The sequence below is a fragment of the Notamacropus eugenii genome, chromosome 1 (assembly GCF_028372415.1).
Source record: "Notamacropus eugenii isolate mMacEug1 chromosome 1, mMacEug1.pri_v2, whole genome shotgun sequence".
Taxonomy (NCBI): Eukaryota; Metazoa; Chordata; class Mammalia; order Diprotodontia; family Macropodidae; genus Notamacropus; species Notamacropus eugenii.
In genome coordinates this window covers 361,257,942-361,278,096 of record NC_092872.1, presented here as the reverse complement: position 1 = coordinate 361,278,096, position 20,155 = coordinate 361,257,942, and the positions used below count along the sequence as shown (strand labels likewise).

The window sequence follows — 20,155 nt, the reverse complement described above, 5'->3', positions numbered from 1 at the left end:
AAATAATTTTGAAGAAACATGGGCAAATTTATATGAACTGGTGCAGAATGAAGTGAGCAAAGGTAGAAAAACTCTACATATTGACAACAAAACTGAAAATGAATGATATGTGATTTTAATGATCAGCATTTAATAATCTCCTTAGAAAGGTAGTAGACTATTGGTAGAATATTTCATATAGTATCAAACTGGGACAGTATGTGTTGCTTAGTTTTTCTTAATTGCTTTTTATTCTTTTTCTTTATTCTTAGTTACAAGAGTATCTTTGTAGTTAGGTAAGGGGATAAATTGGAAAATAAAAGTGATGTAAAAACAAAAAAAGAATGAATGTTAAAAAAAAATCACAGAATTTTGTTATAAAGATTGAGCCTGCTTATCTGATTTTACCCATTTTATTCCTTCATAGGAGTTAGGGGAAAAATAAGACTTAGAATATTCTGAACATATTTTAAAATTTTCTGCTAGGCTACATTTAATCTTGAGTATGGGGATAAGCTTAATTATCAATAGATATTTCCTCCATGGCAGATAAATTAAAGTTAAAATAATTTTCTTGTTAATTTTTAATAGAGAAAATCTCAATTTGAAATGATAAAACTAATTTTAAGTAATTTGTATTTTAAGGAACCAAGTGACAATGGACCTCTTTTTACAGAATTAAAGTTCTACCAGAGAGCTGCTAAACCAGAGCTAAGTAAGATATTTATTATATATTTCGATGTGAATTTTATATTCATGTCAGTTCTATCTATATTACCTGAACCCAGACTACATCTTATTTTATTATAAAATTTTCATTTATTTTTACATGTTTTTTTGCTATTGCCTCTAGGATCAAATATGAATTGCTCTGTTTAGCTCTTAATGACTTGCACAACTTGACCCCAGCCTACCTTCCCAGTCTCATTTTATATTACTCCCCCTCCACACTTTGTGATCTAGCCAAATTGGCCCTTGCTGGGGATATGCATACAAAGTTTTCTAAAACTTCTGCTTCAATATAGTAAATTAACTCTCAATCTTTATATTCTTAGCTATTGATTTATTAACAAATAGTTTGATGTTTGTGTATAAAGTGAATTTGTATATTTTTTGATAAGAGACTTTTATTTGCATTTGCATATAATAAACTTTGTTTTTTTTTACTTGCAGTTCAAAAGTGGATTCGTTCCCATAAACTGAAGTACCTGGGTGTTCCTAAGTATTGGGGTTCTGGACTTCATGATAAAAATGGAAACAGGTAAAGATAAGCATCATGGTATTTGGTGTAACTTTTTAATGATTAATTTTTTAAAATAGTAAATTCTTCCTATGACAATGTGTACTTAGTATGATATGCATTAAACTTGTCTATCTGTTTACCTGTCTGACTTTCCACGTAGAGGATTGTTGTGTTGTTCAGTCATTTTAGTTGTGTCCAACTCTTTGTGACCCCATTTTGGGTTTTCTTGGCAAAGATTTTTGGAGTGGTTTCCTTCTCCAGCTCATTTTATAGATGACAAAACTGAGGCAAACAGAGTTAAGTTATATGCTCAGGGTCACACAGCTAGTCAGTGTCAGCGGCCACATTTGAAACTCAGGAAGATGAATCTTCTTGGCACTCCATGCACTGTAGGAGTTCCAATACTCAGAGTGAACTGAGACTGGGGAACTAAGATACTAAAAAAGCATTTTTTTTTTTTTTATTTTGAGCTCATGAACATGAATTTTCTGACTCTAGGTCTAGCACTCTTATCTATTCATATAATTTTTATTCATATAATAATTATTTGTTTCATGGGTTGGAAACAAAGACCTATCTTTTGAATACTAATAATCTATAGGTTTATTTTATGACTCTAAGACTAAACCCAACAATCTCCGAAAAATAAAAATAAAAAATATTAAGTAAAAAAAAGTAATGTTGAAGGTTTGTAACTTCAGTATTATTAGCCTTAGCTCCTTTCTCCCTTTTATCCTCCATATCCATTCAGTTGCCAAATCTTACTTTTCTGTATCCACAATATTTCTAACATTTGATCCATTCTCTGTACTCATACAGCTCTCATCTTATTTAAACTTTGATCCCTTCTCACTGAGATTATTGCAGTAGTGTTCTAATTGGTGGTCTTGCTTTAAGTCTTGATAGTCTACTCCGTCCTTCACGCTGCTGCACAGCAATTTTCCTTAAGTAGAAATTTGACTATATAATTTATCTTCTTGTCAATGTCAGGGGTTTTCTATTGCCCTTAGAACAACATAACTCCTGTGTTTGTCTTTTAAAACCTTTATAATCTGGTCTAATCTATCTTGCCAGCGTCACATTACTTCCCCCCTTGCACTCTCTGATCTAGCTAACATAGCATTATGTCTCTTGCTTACCTATGATGCTTCATGTCTCTGTCTGAGCACTGACTATTCACATGCCTGAAATGTGCTCCCTCTTTCCTTTAACCTTATAGATTTCCATTCTTTTTTCTTTTTTAAATTTAGTATTTTATTTTTCCTCAATTATATGTAAAAATGATTTTTAACATTCATTTTTAAAACTTTGAGTTCCAAATTCTCTCCCTTCATCTTTGCCCCCACCCCCCCATTGAGAAGGCAAGCAATTTGATATAGGTTATACATGTTAGTCATGCAAAACATATCCATAATAGTCATGTTGTGAAAGAAAACAAGCAACAAATAAAAATAAAGTAAAAAAGTATGCTTCAATCTGTATTCAGATACCATCAGTTCTTTCTTTGGGGATGGAGAGTATTTTTCAACATAAGTCCTTCAGAGTTGTCTTGAATTGTATTTCTGAGAATAGCTAAATCATTCACAGCTGATTATTGCTGTTACTTTTTACACAGTAAATTTCATTTTGCATCAGCACATGCAAGTCTTTCCAGATTTCTCTGAGAGCATCTTGCTTATCATTTCTTATAGTATAGTAGTATTCCATCATAATTACATATCACAACTTGTTCAGCCATTCTCCAGTTGATGGGCATCCAAATTGTTCTACAGAATGGTTGAATCAGTTCACAGCTCCACCAACAGTGCATTAATATCTCATTTTTCCCACTTACCCTCCAACATTTTGCCTTTTATGTCTTGTTAGCCAATCTAATAGGTACTAAGGTAGTACCTTAGAACTTGTTTTGATTTGCATTTCTCCAATCAGTAGTGAGTTAGAGTATTTTTTTGTAAGATTGTAGATAGCTTTGATTACTTCATCTGAAAGCTGATCTTATCTTTTGATCATTTATCAATTGGAGACTGGCTCTTATTTTTATAAATTTGACTCACTTCTCTATATGTTTGAGAAATGAGGTCTTTATGAGAGAAACTTGCTTCAAATTTTTTTTCGCAGTTATTATTGCTGTTTCCCCTCCATTCCACCTCCCCCATTTATTCTATTCTCTCCTTTCACTTTGTCCCTCCTCAAAATTGTTTTACTTCTGACTGTCCCTCGCCTAGTCTGCCCTCCTTTTTATCACTCATCCTTCTCTTATTCCCTTCCCCTCCTACTTTCCAGTAGGTTAAGATAGATTTCTCTACCCAGTTGCCTCTGTATGTTATTCCCTCTTTGAGTCAGTTCTGATGAGAGTAAGGTTCACTTCTTCCCTCTCATTTCCTCCCTCTTCCCCTCTACTGTAAAAAGCTTCCTTGACTCTTTCATGTGAGCTACTTTACCCCATTCTGTCTCTCCCTTTCCTTTTCTCTTAATACATTCCTCTATCATCCCTTAATTTTTTTTTTTTTTTTTAGATATCATTCCTTCATATTCAACTCACACCTGTGCCCTCTGCCTAAATATACTCCTTATAACTACCCTAATGAGAAAGGTCTTTATGAGTCAAAAATATAATCTTCCAATGTTGAAATGAAATGTAAACAGTTTAACCTCATTAAGTCCCTTATGAATTTCCCTTTCCTGATTACTTTTATATGTTTCTCTTGAATCTTATGTTTAAAAGTAAAATTTTCTTTTCAGCTCTGCTCTTTTCATCAAGAATGCTTGAAGTCATTTACCTCATTGAATATCTGTTTTTTCCCTTGAAGGATTGTACTCAGTTTTGCTGGGTAGGTGATTCTTAATCATAATCCTAGCTCCTTTGCCCTCTGGAATATTGTATTCCAAGCCCTATGATTCTTTAATGTAGAAGTTGCTTAAATCTTGTGTTATCCTGGCTGTGGTTCCACAATACTTGAAATGATTCTTTTTGACTGCTTGCAATATTTTCTCCTTGACGTGGGAACTCTGGAATTTGGCTATAATATTCCTGGGAGTTTTGCTTTTGGAATTTCTTTCAGGAGGTGATCAGTGGATTCTTTCAATTTCTATTTTACCCTCTGGTTCTACAATATCAAGGTAGTTTTCCTTGATAATTTCTTGGAAGATGAATCTAGGCTCTTAGTTTGATCATGACTTTCAGGTAGTCCAATAATTTTTTTTTCTCTTTTAAATTGTTTATTTATTTTTAGTTTTCAGCATTCATTTCCACAAATTTTTGAGTTCCAAATTTCCTTCCTATCTCTCCCCTCCCCTCACCCCATTCTGGTTACCCTTTCACCCAACCTGCCTTCCCTTCTATCACACCCCTCTCTTCCCTTATCCCCATCTTCTCTCTTGTCTTGTAGGGCAAGATAAATTTCTGTATCCCATTGCCTGTATTTCTTATTTCCCACAGCCAATAATTTTTAAATTGTCTCTCCTGGATCTATTTTCCAGATCAGTAGTTTTTCCTGTGAGATATTTCACATTGTCTTACATTTTTCCATTCTTTTGATTTTGTTTTATTGTTTCTTGATTTCTTATAAAGTTATTAGCTTCCATTTGCTGCATTCTAATTTTTAAGGAATTATTTTCTTCAGTGAGCTTTTGCACCTCCTTTTCCATTTGTCCATTTCTACTTTTTAAGGCATTCTTCTCTTTACTGGCTTTTTGTACCTCTTTTACTGTTTGGCCTAGTTTGTTTTTTTAACGTGTTATTTTCTTTAGTATTTTTTTGTCTCCTTTACCAAGATGTTGATTCTTTTCTCATGATTTTCTTGCGCCACTCTTATTTTTCTTCCCAATTTTTGCTCTACTTCTCTTACTTGATTTTTTGAAATCCTTTTTGAGCTCTTCCATGGTCTGAGATCAATTCCTGTTTTTCTTGGATACTTTGACAGTAGGAGCTTTGACTTTGTTGTCTTCTTCTCTGTGTGTGTTTTGATCTTCCTTGTCACCATGGTAAATTTTGGTAGCCAAAGATTTTTTCTGTTGTTTGCTCATTTTCCCAGCCTAATAATACTTGACTTTTAACTTTTTGCTAAAGTAGTGCTCTTCTTCCAGAGTGAAGGATGCACTGTTCTGAACTTCAGGGGTCCTGTGCAGCTGTTTTCAGAGATACTTCTAGGGACCCGTAAGTTTTCAGTTCTTCCAAGGTGTTATTATAATCTAAAGAGAGGTGTTTATTAGACTCCTGGCCTATGCTCTGGTATGTGAATGATCACAAGCACTCTTTCCTGCCCTCGAACTGTGAGGGGGGTCCTGTTCCACTGGGGCTGCAAGCTGTACTGTGCTAATGCTCTTCCTCACCCTGGGACTGCCACCCAGGACTGGATTCAGATGTGGGTATGGCCAAAGGAATAGAGTGCTGCCTCAGTGCTAGCAAAGAGACCCCAGTAATCTCCGTCTGACCAGTTTTTCAGCCCTCTTATCATCTGTGAGCCGACAGCTCTGGAAGCAGTTGATGCTTTTCTTCTCCTGCTGCTGCCAAGTCATTTATTCCCAAGGCTTGCTCCTGATTTGCTGGGACCATGCTGGTACAGCCTGGACTGTGCTCCTATCTCTCCCAAGTCCAACAGATCTTTCCTGCTGACCTGCTAGGTTGTCTTTGGTGTTTGTGGGCTGAGAGAACTGGAAACCGCCAGTGGTGCTGGTGATTTAGCTGTTCTGAGGCCTGCTCTGGGTTTGTTGGACCCCAGCCTGAACTGGTAGGACTAGATTGTATCACTTCCTCACCCTGATGCAACAGACCTTTCCTGCCAACCTTCCAAGTTGTCTTGGGGTGGAAGTTTGTTTCACTCCTCTTTTTGTGGGATATACTGCTCTATAATTTGCTTAGAGCCATTTTTAAAGTTATTTGGAGGGGTTTGAGGGAGAGCTTAGAGGGGTCCCTGCCTTTACTCTGCGATCTTGGCTCTGCTTCCATCTTCCATAAAATACAAATCAATATCATCTTTTTGAAGCCTTTCCTGATCTAAATCTCTCCTCCATTCTATCACACCCCTCCCTTCTCTTGCCCTCATCTCCTCCGTTTTCTTGTAGGGCAAGATAGATTTCTGTACCCCATTGCCTATATATCTTATTTCCCAATTTTATGTAAATAACAATTTTTAACATTAATTTTTAAAACTTTGAGTTTCAGCTTCTCTCCTTTCCTCCTTTCCCACCCATCCCCACTGAGAAGGCATGCAATTCAATATATGTTATATATGTGTAGTTATACAAAAAAATTTCATAAAATTCATGTTGTGAAAGACTTAACTATATTTCCCTCCATCTTGTCCTGCCCCCTATTTATTCTATACTCTCTTTGGACCCTCCTCAAAAATGTTTACTTCTAATTACCCCCTCCTCCCATATGCCTTCCCCTTCTATCATCCTCCCATATCCCACTTATCACCTTCTCCCCTATTTCCTGTAGTGTAAGATTGATTTTCATGGCAAATTGAGTGTGCATGTTATTCCCTCCTTAAGCCAAATGTGATGTAAGGTTCACTTTTCCTCCTCTTACCTCCCCCTTTTCCCTTCCATTGAAAAAGCTTTTTCTTGCCTCTTATGTGAGAGATAATTTATCTTATTCTGTTTCTCCCTTTATCCTCCCAATATATTCCCCTTTCACACTTAATTTTATTTTTTTGGATACCATCTCTTCCTATTCAACTCACCCTTTGCCCTCTGTCTATATGGATATAACCCCTCCAACTAATGAGAAAAGTCTCAAGAGTTACAAATATTATCTTTCCATGTAGGAATGTAAACAGTTCAACTTCAGTAAGTCCCTTATGATTTCTCTTTCCTGTTTACCTTTCATGCTTCTCCCTTGGTTATATGGTATGAATGAGAAATCATAGATAGACAGCCTGAGTGTTGTACCAGTATCCTTGCAACGTCAGGAGAAAGGTGAGGCAGGTTGTGGTGAATTTTGGGGAGGACACAGATAATACTTGTACAGAATGTACAGATAAGGATAAATTGTCATTTGCATTAGGGAATATTCAAACTTAGTTAAATACATTTGAGTAATAATTATTTATTAGTCTGGAGGCCTCATTCTGTGAACTTCAGCTTCGTGGAGTTAGGCAATGAACTACAAATTGAGCAGAAAATTCAGTTTTCACCTCTTTACAATCTGTCTTCCCATCTTATTGTTCAGTTATTCTGTTTGTTACCACTTACTTGCTTGCTAAATCTGATGGTGTCTTCTCAGTTTCCCTTTTTTTGACCTCTCTGCAGCATTTGGTATTGTTGACAACCCTCTCATTCTGTATATTCTCCTCTCTGGTTCTTCTATTCTTCTGCCTGTCAAAATGCTTTTTCTCAGCTCCTTTTGCTGAATCATCATTTGCATCCTTTTCTATAACTTTGAGTGTACCTCAAGGCTCTGTTCTGGGCTCCTTCTCTCTCTTTTTTACTTGGTTATTTCTCACATTAATTATCATCTCTATGTAGATGACTCTCAGTGCTGTGTGTTCAGTCCTAATCTCTCTCCTTAGCCCTATAACATCAGTTATCTGTTGGACATTTCAAAAGGATGTCCTGTAGACATCTCAAACTCACCATGTCCAAAGCATAATTCTTTCTCTCTCTTTCCATAGATGCCACCTTTCTCATAAACTTCCCTTTTACTGTTTAAGGCTTTAATATCCTTCCAGTTAACTCAGGTTCAAAAATTTGATATCATTTTTATTATTAGTTCCTTTTCCCACAATGTAATGAGTTGGTAGATCTTACCTCCACATCCTACACCTTGTCCTTTCTCTTTACTCTCATGACCACCACATTAGTTCATACTCTCATCAGTTCTCACCTGGACTGTGAGAAAGTCTCCTAATTACTTTCCTTGCCTTAAGTTTCTCCTACCCAGTCAGTCTACCACAATGTTGTCCAAGTAGTTTTCCTAAAACCTGACCATATCATTCCCTTACTCAATGAGTGCCAGTGGCCCACTGTTATTGTTCAATTAAAATTATAAACTTCTTTGGCATTTGAAGCTCTTTTCAAGCTGAAACCAATCTCTGTCTTACTGTATATATCATCTCCTTTTATATACTCTGTGGTCCAGTCAAACTGGCTTCTTTGCTATCCTCACTAAGGAAATCTCCAGTCTCTCTATCTCAGTTCCATCTAATGTTTCCATGCATTTGCCCTGCCTTTCACCAGTGTCTGCAATTCAACCTTTCCTCACCACTACCTAAGAGAGTTTCTTGGTTCCATCATATCTCAGCGCAAGTGCCATTTTCTCCCTATAGCCTTTCCTGATCCCCTCAACTATTAAAGCCTTCCCCATGAAAGATCTTGTATTTATTTTTATGCATTTTGTAAATTCTTGATGCTTGATTAAATTCAATAAATACTAAGCACTCACATTATGTGGATTTTTGGGAGAAACATTGCAGATAATACACAGTTAAAATATATTCCTTGTCCTAATAAAGGTGATAATCTTGAGATATGGCAGATATGCAAATAATTATAATGAAAAGTAATGCGTAATACAAGTGAGATGCAAGGAATATCTAGTAAATCTTTGTTGACTTAAATTCCAGTAAGTAGGGGGAAAGTCTCTAAGCAGCCAAAATTGACTTTTCACAGTCTCTGCAATGAAGTTCATATGCTTTGTTAATAGGCAAAACTCCTTAGCCACACAGACTATATTCACTTTAGACACAATATTATAAGTTGGTTTTCTGAATTCCAAACCTAAAGAAGATTAGAATAAACAAATTAGACAGATTGGAGTATTGCTAAAGGCATATACTGATAAGGTCAAGAAGTAACAAAAAAATGGGACACAAAACTAAAACCAGGAAAAACGAGCTTAGCAGTATTCTAATTGCTGGAGATATAGACAAAAATGAAATAATTCATGATCTAGAGCCTCTTACATTTTATTGGGCGAGACAACAAGTGCATAAAGGTGTATAAAAGACTACTCTTGTTGCTGCACTTTTGTTCAAGTTCCTATCTTCTCTCATCTAGATTAATTGTATTCTCTGTCTGGTTGGTCTTCCAGCTTCAAGCCTCTTCATCTCCAATCCATCTTCCACACAGCTGCCAAAATGATTTTCTTAAAGTTCAGGTCTGACCATGTCATTCTCTGACTCAGTAAACTTTAGTGATACCCTCTTGACTTTTGGATAAAATATTATTTCATCTTTATCTCATCCTTTTTAATATGTGTCCACTAATTTCTAGTAGGGATATAGCATCATATTTGGAGACAAGTTGCAATAGACAGTTGGTGGAGTGGGACAGGATCTCAGGAAAGAGATGAATGCTGAATATATAGATCTTGGAAGTCATCTGCATAGGAATGATAATTGAACCCATGGCAATTGATCAGGTCACTAAGTGATAATATGTAGAGAGAGAGAAAGTAAGAAAGTCTAGGGTTAAAATAAGAGCTTTGGGCATGGCATGAATGATGATCCAGCCAAGGAGACTGAGAAGGGATAGGAAGACAAGGGGAACAAGAACCAAATGAGAATGGAGCCCACTCTCCCCCCGCAAAAAACCAAACAGAAAACTCAAACACCCAGAGGAAGGAGAGTATCCAAGAGTTCAAAGTAGTTAACAGTGGCATTCTACAGAGAGGTCAAGAAGGATAAGTATGGAGAAGGCTATTTTCAGAGGACATTTTACCTCCATTACTTTGGATAGGACTGTTACATTAGCCTAAGTTTGCATTAGCTTTTGTTGGTCATTCCACACTCTTGGCTTATATTGAGCTTATATTAAACTTAAACCTGTGCCTCTTTTTCAGCTGAATAGCTATTAAGTGAGGACTTGTTCATTCCTTACTTGTGCAGTTTTTTTTGGGAGGGGGGGCCTTCAATATAGGACTTCATATTTATTTCTATTAAATCTTTTTTTGTTGTTGTTGGATTCCCTTTCATTATTCTGATTTGAGACTTTTTGAAGTCATTATTTTGTTACAACATTAGATATTTCTTCAGCTTCTGAAAATATAATAAGCATGTTTTCATTATATTAAACCAAGTTGTTGTGGAATAAGACTGGGCACTAAAGAACATTACTAGAGATATCTTTCCAGGTTGGCTGTATTTGTTAGTCAGTACTCTTGAGGGTCTGGTCATTTACTCAGCTATGAATCTGTCAGTCAGCATTCATCTTCTGCCGCCATACTCTAGCCTTCATTTTTCATTTTGCATCACTAGTTGTGATACAGCCTAATGAATAGATCTGTTTCATAGAAAGAAAATATTTTAGACAGCAGCATAGTGGAAGCAGCACTGGAATGAAAATCAAGAGACCTACATTCTGCTTTGTTCTAGACATGTGACCTTGAGCATTGACTTCATTTCTTTGAATCTCAAGTTCCTCGTCTATAAAATGAAGTGAACTAGGTATAATACCCAATGGTTTTTCTAGTCCTAAAGTTCTCATATTCTATAATTGATAGAGTTGAATATGTAAACTTCTTTTTACAGCTTTTACATTGATGTCATTAGCATTTAGTTACCCATTCTGTAGGAAATATTTAAAATTGTTTTATGTCTGTTTGAAACTTACATAATCTAAATATCTTTTTTTGGTGCTGTTGAAGAAGTCTATTGTATTAAAGTCATACCCACTTTGAATGTGTCGTGATAAGTTAAGTATCATCTTGCTTTGATTCATGAATGTAGATTTGATTAGTAGCACCATTATAAGGTAAGGGGTGTATGTTTTGTACTCTTAAGGATGCTGGTGCTTATAAGTGCTTAGAGATATCTGTTCCAACTCCTTTTTTTTTATGGATAAAAAAGAGGGCCAGAAAAGTGAAATGACTTGTCTAAGAACACACACAAAATAACTAGCAGACCAGATAATTGAAGACAGGTCCTCTGATTCCAATCTAATGATCTTTTTACTATATCTGTATCCCATATGTTAAGTATTCAGAAAAATACAGAAGGTGAATGTGATAATCAAATTAAAAACAAGAAATGTGTTTACAACTCAATAAATTTTACAGTACACTTACTATTTAATATATAGTGAAAACTTTAATTAGTATTCTTTATTTTGATGCAATTTGCTGGTGTCAGCTTTATCAATTTGACTATTTTTCCCCATTGTTGAAGCTACCACCTTGAATCTTGATATTAATGATTTAACATATTTTGATGTACCATATGTTTTAACAAAAAAAAACTAGCAACTCTGGGGTGAAAAAAGTATCTTCTTTTTAAAAGAACCATTCCATGAAAATAATCCTATGATAGGAATAATAGTGACTCTAAAAATGAGAAAACATTAGTATTCTTTTGATTAGGGTGAATCCATTGAAATTAAAGATACAGGAGTCTCTCAAGTGGGTAATATCCTATTAACCAACCCTTGGTCAGACTGGTTTAAGGCAAAAATTTAAAAGGAAGGTCATTGAAGTGGTATGTTAATTTCCAATAGAAAAGTTGTTTTTTCATGCATTTGTTTAGGATATTTTGTTAAGAACCTTTTTCTTAAAGAGGTAGGCTCAAACTCCTAATTGCAAAGTGGATCACTAAATTTTCTTTCTTCCATTGACTTTTTGTTTGCTCTCAGTTATAGGTTTATGGTAATAGACCGCTTTGGGAGTGATCTTCAGAAATTGTATGAAGCTAATGCCAAAAGGTTTTCACGGAAAACTGTCTTGCAGTTAAGCTTAAGAATAGTAAGTATTTGTAATATTGTATAAGCTACTTTAAGTTCAGTACATGTCCTCTGCTGGCTGGCATTAGTATTACATTAATTTCTCTTTGTTGATTTCTTAGCTGGATATTCTGGAATATATCCATGAGCATGAATATGTACATGGAGATATCAAAGCCTCAAATCTTCTTCTGAACTACAAGAATCCTGACCAGGTAGTTTTATAACTTTAATTTTTTTTCTATTTAAGACATATTCAACAAATCAAGTTACTTTGAACTTTTGAACCCCAGCAGAAGTTTAACTTTTTAGAAGTGGATATAGTAATAATAATATTTCTACTTGACATTTTTATCTAGTTAGCATTCTATATTTTTGATGCAATTTGCTGACACTTTATCAAGTTGGCTATTTTGCCCTAAATAATGTTCAGGAAGAGTGCTTGCGAATACAAAATGAATTTCAAATAGCTATTTGGGGGTGGAAGCTTAAAATTATATAGTGCACCAATGAATTATGTTTGCCTGTCTGCTTTGTCACTTTTTCATTTCCTTTGTTCAAGAAATCCATCAAATGTAAGTCTTCTCTTACTTGGAAAATTTGGTCTTTAACATGTTGATTATTCAAATCAGTTGTTTTACAGAAATATCTCAGCTGTCTAGTTTTTTATACCTTTTAGTGTCTAGAATTCAAATGTGTATTTTCATAGTCTCTTCCTTTCCCTCTACAATTTTTAACTTTGTTAAGAAAGAATAAAAACTGCTATTGTACTTTCAGTATATATAGTTGGCAGACTAGTAGTGAGGTCTAGATAAATTTCTTACTTCTATTTGTGTTCTTATATACTTCATAAATGTAACTTTGAACTGACTTAAAATAGAAAAGTGAAGAATTTTTAGCTATAGAAATGTATCTTAATGTATAAGCAATTCTAGTTGCTTAGTTGATCTAAGAAAACATTTGCATTTGACTCTGTATCAATTATTATTATTTATTATATTTTGCTGTGGGGAAGTTATTGAAGCATATGAGTTATTGGAAGGAGAAGTACAGACAGTATTATAACGACTCCTGGGACATCAGTGCTGTCCCATACAGGAAGAAGTCCCATAGCTTCTTCCTGTATTTCCAGATGATGCACAATCAATTTTGTTCAGTCATAAAGCACTTATTATTTATAGACTGACATTGTGCTACTGTTCTAAGATTGCAGGAATAAAGACAAAAGCAAAACAGTCCCTGTCTTCATGGAACTTTCATTTTAATGGGGGAGAGTGATGTGCACATATTAGTAAATGCAAAATACGCAAAAGCAGATGAGAGATATACTTGGATGGGAAGGCATGAGTAGCTGGGGGGAACCACAGAAAGCTTTTTGCAGAGAAAAAGCTGGTATTTAAGCTGATTCTTGAAGGCAACAAGGCATTCCAAGAGGCAGAGGTGTGGAGGGGAGAGCATTCCAGAAGTGGGGTTCAACCTGTGCTAATTGACCAGAGTTAAGCACTTGGACAGACTTTCTACAGTTATGATTGACTTTTAGCCTCAATACGTACTCAAGATCTTTAGTGCCCTTAGTCAGCTTTAGTTATAGATATCTTGCCAAGGAGGAAAACTTATGGGGTGGTTTTCCAAATTAACCTAAAGATGATATACAGTCTTTGGGAGGTGGAGCTTATTTTAGGATGAGTAGACTGCTTAACCTGGATACCAATAAATATAGTGAGAATGATTTTTATAGAAGCTACTGTTAGAGTGGGGAAAGAGGCACATTAATTCAGTAGCACCTTGAACAGAGAAGTTCAGGTTTAGTTTTAGCAGTCCAAATTAGCTACTGGTTGAAGAAAATAAAGGAGACCATTATATTACTTGTTACATGTTATTCTGTACTCTGCTTCTGTTGAGAAATTTTTGTAGCTGTCATAGAATTGATGTTAAGTCTTTCAAGCCATTTTGCTTTATATATAAAATTTCTAGGTCAGATATAAGAGTATGGATAATTTTGGAGGTTTCTCTTAAGATAATATGATTAGAAATGGCACTCTCATTTTATGTTATAAAAAATATAAAACAGTATGTAGACTGTATCTATTTTCAATTTTTAGTTAAATGTAACATGGTATTGATGAAGGTTGAAAAGGTACAGGAATCCCAAGACAGATGTTCCCTGGGTGGGACGTCCTGAAAGAATTCACAGACTGAAGCATTCTTGAAGTCAAGGTGGTAAAGATTTATTGCGCTTTTTGGTGGGCAAGAGTTCTTAGGGAACCTGCACCCTTAGAGAGGTACAGTTAAAGTTTATATAGGATATTCAATAGATTACTATAGAATGTGCTAAATATGCTAACTAGGTAATTCAGGGTGAGATTAGGGAGTGGTTAGTTCTTAAAGGAACATGCACTCATAGTGTCTAGTACACAGGTATTTTACCCAAAGTTCATCGGGAAGTAGTCCAATGTGGGGCTACATGGAGGTGTAGTTTTAGGCCTGAAACATCGCTAGGTCAACTAACGGTTGGCTGACTGAGAAATACCCAGGCTGCTCTCATCAGTGTCTTGTTAGACAAGACAAAAGTAAGGGAGTGTGCATATGTCTAAGTCTAGGATATACCTGATTGGTCAGTGAATATTGAATATCTTTATAACCCAGTACACAGCCAGTTCAGCCAGTATACAGTTGGTTCAAACTAATAAATTCTATAGGTGCAGTTGGCTACTGTATCAGGGAGAGAGATCTAGGGCTGGCTGTCTTTGGACTGGGGAGAAACTGTCAGGGATAGTGTTTTGAGGTTAGGGAGAAATATGATTTTTGAGAGAAATGCTATTTTAGAATTGGGGTCCAAGCACAGGTACCCAAGTACCTCATCAATATTATTTATTACCTGAAAGTAATTTTATAAAACCACTATGAGGTCATATTCCTTTTTTATTTTTTTTTTTAAGTATTCTTGATTAATTTGTTCCTGTTCCATTTTCACTCCCATTGAATTTTTTCCTTTGCTCAATTGTATGCCTCTTTGAAATATCTGGCGGGGATTAGGGCCTTGGAACAGACCAAAGTTAAGTGGTCCACATGAGGCCAAGATCATGACCTCATCACTTTTGAGCTTTAATCTCCATGTTCTTCTCCCTACTCTCTATAATAAAAAGTAGCTTTTTGAAGTATATTAAAGCTTTTTTGTTTTGGGAACATCATCTATAAATCCTTTAGTTAAATTTTGTAATCTATGAAGTATCATGTCAGTCTTATTTTATAGAGCAGAAGAATCCTTTAAAGATTGTCTAGTCTAAGCTTCACATTTTATAGATAGGAAACTGAGGCACAGAAATGCTAAGAGGCTTTCCCAAAGGTACACAGAAAGTAGCAGAACTGCAGTTTAAACCCCAGGTCCTGTGGTTCCAAATCCACTACTTTTTTCTGTTAACCATGCTGCTTATCACTCAATGAAGTGAACAGATACTGCATTTATCTTATAAATCAGACTGAGAAGCTGGACATGTACTGCAGTAGTGGCTCACAAGCAGAATTAGAGTTAAAAATTGTTATGGGGTAGAGCAAGAAACAAGTAATAGCAAATGATATCAGTCAACAGGTACTTATTAAATCTCTCCTATGTGTTTAACCTTGTGCTAGATTCCATAGGAGATAGAAGAACAAAGTATGAAAGTGTGAGACATGGTGCCAATCTTTGAGAACCTTATAATCTATTAGAGGAGATGAGAGTATTAATAGATATGAAATAGCTAGAGAATAGTATATAACTATTTCAAGTACTATTATAATACAGTAGAAATTATTTTAGTTATTTGAGCCCTGTTTAAAATTTTTGGCAAGGGAAAAGCCATAAATTCAAAGACCTTTTAATATCAAATTGTTGCAGGCACTAGGAAAGTAAGGACCCAGGGACTTTGGGTTAAAAAGGCAACATGAACTGGGTTTGGTGTTGTATAGTTGAGGATTTTGAGGCTGATGCTTGCATAGGTTTAGGGGTTCTGAGCTGTTGTAGAGCTAAAGTGTCTCTATAATCCACATAAGTTCAGCATTCATATGTTGAATCCTCCCCACTTCTGCCCAGGAGTGGAGGGTTACCAGACTGTCTACTAAGGAGGAGCAAATTGGCCTTGGTGAGAAAAATGAAGCAGGTTAAAGTTTCTGTGATGATCAATATTGGGATTGAGTTTATGATTGACATTGTACTTCTAGTCTGGGAGAGATAAGAAAACTCAGTTTTCAGGAAAAAACAAAAGGCAACATGAACTGATGTAAAGAATTTCAATTTCTCCCACATAAACTTGATCAGATATCTGAAAAGGGCCCAGAAAGGCTAATGATAAAGGAACAGAAGTAAACTCCTTCATGTAGTTCAGAACTTCACAAATGGATGCCCCAAAGCTAGCAAAGACTGGCAGGGAAATCAGTTTGAGCTCAGGTAATTGTAAAAGCTAACTAAATGGAGAAGTTCCACCAGGAAAGCCAATATGAATTCCATTAAAAAGATCTGAAAGCGGGCAGAGGTGGTGACAAAGATTATCATGGGGAAAGCCACTGTGAGCTCAGACTAACAGACCAAAAGTCATCCAGTGCTCTATGGGGTAGAGTAGTGGATTCCTAGTTAATTATGGTTCTAGTAATTGTGAACCTGGAACCTGTCTCTGGTCTGACAGAACAAAGGTTCCCATTGTTCACTGAAAGGAAGAAAGGTCTGGGCCGTGCCCTCCTTAGAACCCTAGTAGCCACATCAAGACAGAAGGGCAAGTCAGTGCTTGTGTGCCAGTTCTAGGGTAACTATGAAAGAAGCCTCAGAACAGCATGATCTCTTAAATCCCATGGAGCCTGTCAGAGGCACAGTAGGGAGTGGAACCAACTCCTTATTGGTTTTCATTCAAAAAGGAGACTGAGACCAACTGAGGCAGGAACCTGCCTTGAACCCTGAGGAAACTGAGAAAAAAAAATTAAAGATTAAGGCAGAGTGGGGAGCCATATCAACCAAACCAGTGGTCACAGCATCCAGAGTATAGAAGGACAGGACCATCTAAAAATATCAGAGGAAATTTGCCTCAACATAAATTCCTAATTCCTAGTCCCACTAAAATCCTACATTCTACAGGAAGCCTTCTCTAGCCCCTATTAATTCCAGTGCTTTCCCTCTTACTTCTTATTCATTTTGTATGTAATGTTTATATACATATATGTATATGATATGTATATAGCTTTTCATATATTTGTTTGCATGTTGTCTCATCCTTTAGATTGTGAGCTTCTTGAGAGCAGAGAATGTTTTTTTGCCCCTTTTTGTATCCCCAACACTTAGTATAGTGCCTGGCACATAGTAAGTGCTTAGTCAATGTTTATAGACTTGAATTGTATACAAACTAATAAGACTTCAAATGAATGCATGACTTAGATACAAAGAATCAAATCATAAACAAATTGGATTATGAAAAGAAATACTTTTATTTACTGTGGATAGGACAAGAATTCTTATTCAGCAAAGGGTAAAGAGGATCACAGGATAAAATGTCTGGGAACACCACAACTTTATATTACATTGCTTCAACTGGGCACTTACTGTGGCAAGGCAATCTTTTTACATCTCTGTGTTTCATTTTCTCTCCTCCCTCCCCCCACTCACCACAACAGATTTTCCAAACCTTTTCATTGTTTCTTAAACCTCCTGTACCTCTCTCTCTCTCCCCTCACCTTCTCAGCTGTGAACCTTCTCATATTTCACTGAAAAGAATAAAGCCATTCACAAAGAGCTTCCTTTTCTCCTCTGTTCATCATGTCACATCATTCAACTATTACTCCACATCTCTTCTTCCTTTTGGGGTTCAACTCTTTGAGAAGGCTATCTGTAATTGGTGCTCTTTATTTCTTTTTTTCTCACTCTCAACTCTTTTTAGTCTGTCTTCTGATCTCATCATTTAACTGAAATTACTCTCTCCATAGTTATTAATATTCTCTTAATTGCCAAATCTAATGGCTTTTCATCTGTCATCATCCTTCTTGATCTGTCTTCTGCCTTTGATACTGCTGATCAACCTCTTCTTTTTACTCTTTTTAGGTAATGGAGACCCTAATCTCCCCTGGTTCTCCAACTTTTTAGATCTTCATCTAGGTCATGCATATTAACTATAAATGTTCTCCAGGGCTGTAGTCCTGGGCCCTCCTTTCTTCTCTTTAGTATACTTTACTATACTTTTCTTTACTGAGAAAGTGACCTTATCAGTCCCTGTAGATCCGATTTTTATCTCTATGATTATGATTCTTGGATCTTCTTATCTAGCCCTAACCTCTTTGCTAATCTCTAGTCTCACATTTCCTACTCTGTATTGGACATCTCAAACTGCTTGTTCTGTAGATGCCTTAAACTCAAAATATCCAAAACTGAACTCAAGATATTCTGCCCTTCCTCCTTTCTCCCATTCTCCCCTTTTCCTAACTGTCCTATTACTCTTAAGGTTCTACCATCCTTCGACTCCTCCAGGCTTACAACTTAGCTGTCATCCTTGACTCGACTCTTTTTTTTTTTTAAATTAGCTTACTTATTTTTAGATTTCAGCATTTACTTCCACAAGATTTTGAGTTCCAAATTTTCTCCCCATCTCTCCCCTCCACCCACCTCAAGACATTGAACATTCCAATTACTCCTTCCCCCAGTCTGCCTCCCTTCTATCACACCCCTTCTCTTATCCTCATCACCTCTATTTTCCTATAGGGCAAGATAGATTTCTATACCCCGTTGCCTGTATGTCTTATTTCCCAGTTGCATGTAAAAGCAATTTTTAGCATTCATTTTTAAAACTTTGAGTTTCAACTTCTCTCCTTCCTCCCTCCTCACCCATCCCCACTGAGAAGGCAAGCAATTCTATATATGTTATACATGTGTAGTCATGCAAAACACTTCTATAACAGTCATGATGTGAAAGACCATGTTTCTTTCCATCCTATCCTGACCCTCATTTATTCTGTTCTCTCTTTTGACGCTGTCCCTCCTCAAAAGCGTTTACTACTAACTACCCCCTCCTTCCATTTACCCTTTCTTTTGTTCCCTATCTCCCCTTGTCCCCTCCCCCCTACTTTCCTATAGTGTAAGATAGATTTTCCTACCCAATTGAGTGTGCATGTTATTCTCTCCTTAATCCAAATCCAATGAGAGTAGGGCTCACTCTTTCCCTCTCACCTCTCCCTTCTTCCCCTCCATTGAAAAAGCTTTTTTCTTGCCTCTTTTATGTGAGAGATAACTTACTCCATTTTATTTCTTCCTTTTTCCTTCTAATATATTCCTCTCTCACCCCTTAGTTTTATTTTTTTTAAGCTATCATCCCTTCATATTCAACTCACCCTATGCCTTCTGTTTATATGTATATAATCCCCCCAACTACCCTAATACTGAGAAAAGTCTCGAGTTACAAATATTATCTTTCCATGTGAGAGTGTAAACAGTTCAACTTTAGTAAGTCCCTTATGATTTCTCTTTCCTATTTACCTTTTCATGCTTCTCTTGATTCTTGTGTTTATAAGTCAAATTTTTCTATTCAGTTCTGGTCTTTTCATCAAGATTGAATGACCATTTTTTGCCCTGAAGTATTATACTTAGTTTTGCTGGGCAGATGATTCTTGGTTTTAATCCTAGCTCCTCTGATGTTTGGAATATTATATTCCAAGCCCTCTGATCCGTTAATGTAGAAGCTGCTAGATCTTGTGTTATCCTGATTGTGTTTCCACAATATTGGAATTGTTTCTTTCTGGCTGCTTGCAATATTTTTTCCTTGACCTGGGAGTTGTGCAATTTGGCTACAGTATTCCTAGGAGTTTTCCTTTTTCGGATCTCTTTCAGGAGGTGATTGGTAGATTCTTTCAATGTTTATTTTACCCTCTGGTTCTAGAATATCAGGGCAGTTTTTCTTGATAATTTCTTGAAAGATGATGCCTTGGGTTTTTTTTTTAAACCATGGCTTTCAGGTAGTCCAATAATTTTAAAATTGTTTTTCCTGGATCTTTTCTAGATCTGTTGTTTTTCCAATGAGATATTTCACATTTTCATTCCTTTGGTTTTGTTTTATAATTGCTTGATTTTTCATAAAGTCATTAGCTTCAATCTGCTCCGTTCTGATCTTTAAGGAATTATTTTCTTCAGTGAGCTTTTGGAACTCCTTTTCTATTTGGCTAATTTTGCTTTTTAAGGCATTCTTCTCCTTATTGGCTTTTTGGATCTCTTTTGCCTTTTGGTTGGTCTATTTTTTAAGGTGTTATTTTCTTGAGCATTTTTTGGGATCC

At 36.0% G+C, this 20,155-nt stretch overlaps 1 protein-coding gene across 5 annotated transcripts in view; it reads left to right on the top strand.

Annotated features, from left to right (window-relative positions):
* The window catches only part of VRK1 (VRK serine/threonine kinase 1), a 139,358-nt gene that overhangs the window by 83,100 nt on the left and 36,103 nt on the right, over positions 1–20,155 (top strand). For all 5 annotated transcript variants that reach the window (XM_072630290.1, XM_072630286.1, XM_072630288.1 and 2 more), the window contains exons 4-7: positions 625–694; positions 1,153–1,240; positions 11,792–11,900; positions 12,001–12,093. In XM_072630290.1, the coding sequence (XP_072486391.1) occupies positions 625–694; positions 1,153–1,240; positions 11,792–11,900; positions 12,001–12,093 (360 nt within the window). The remainder of the gene's footprint in view (positions 1–624; positions 695–1,152; positions 1,241–11,791; positions 11,901–12,000; positions 12,094–20,155) is intronic.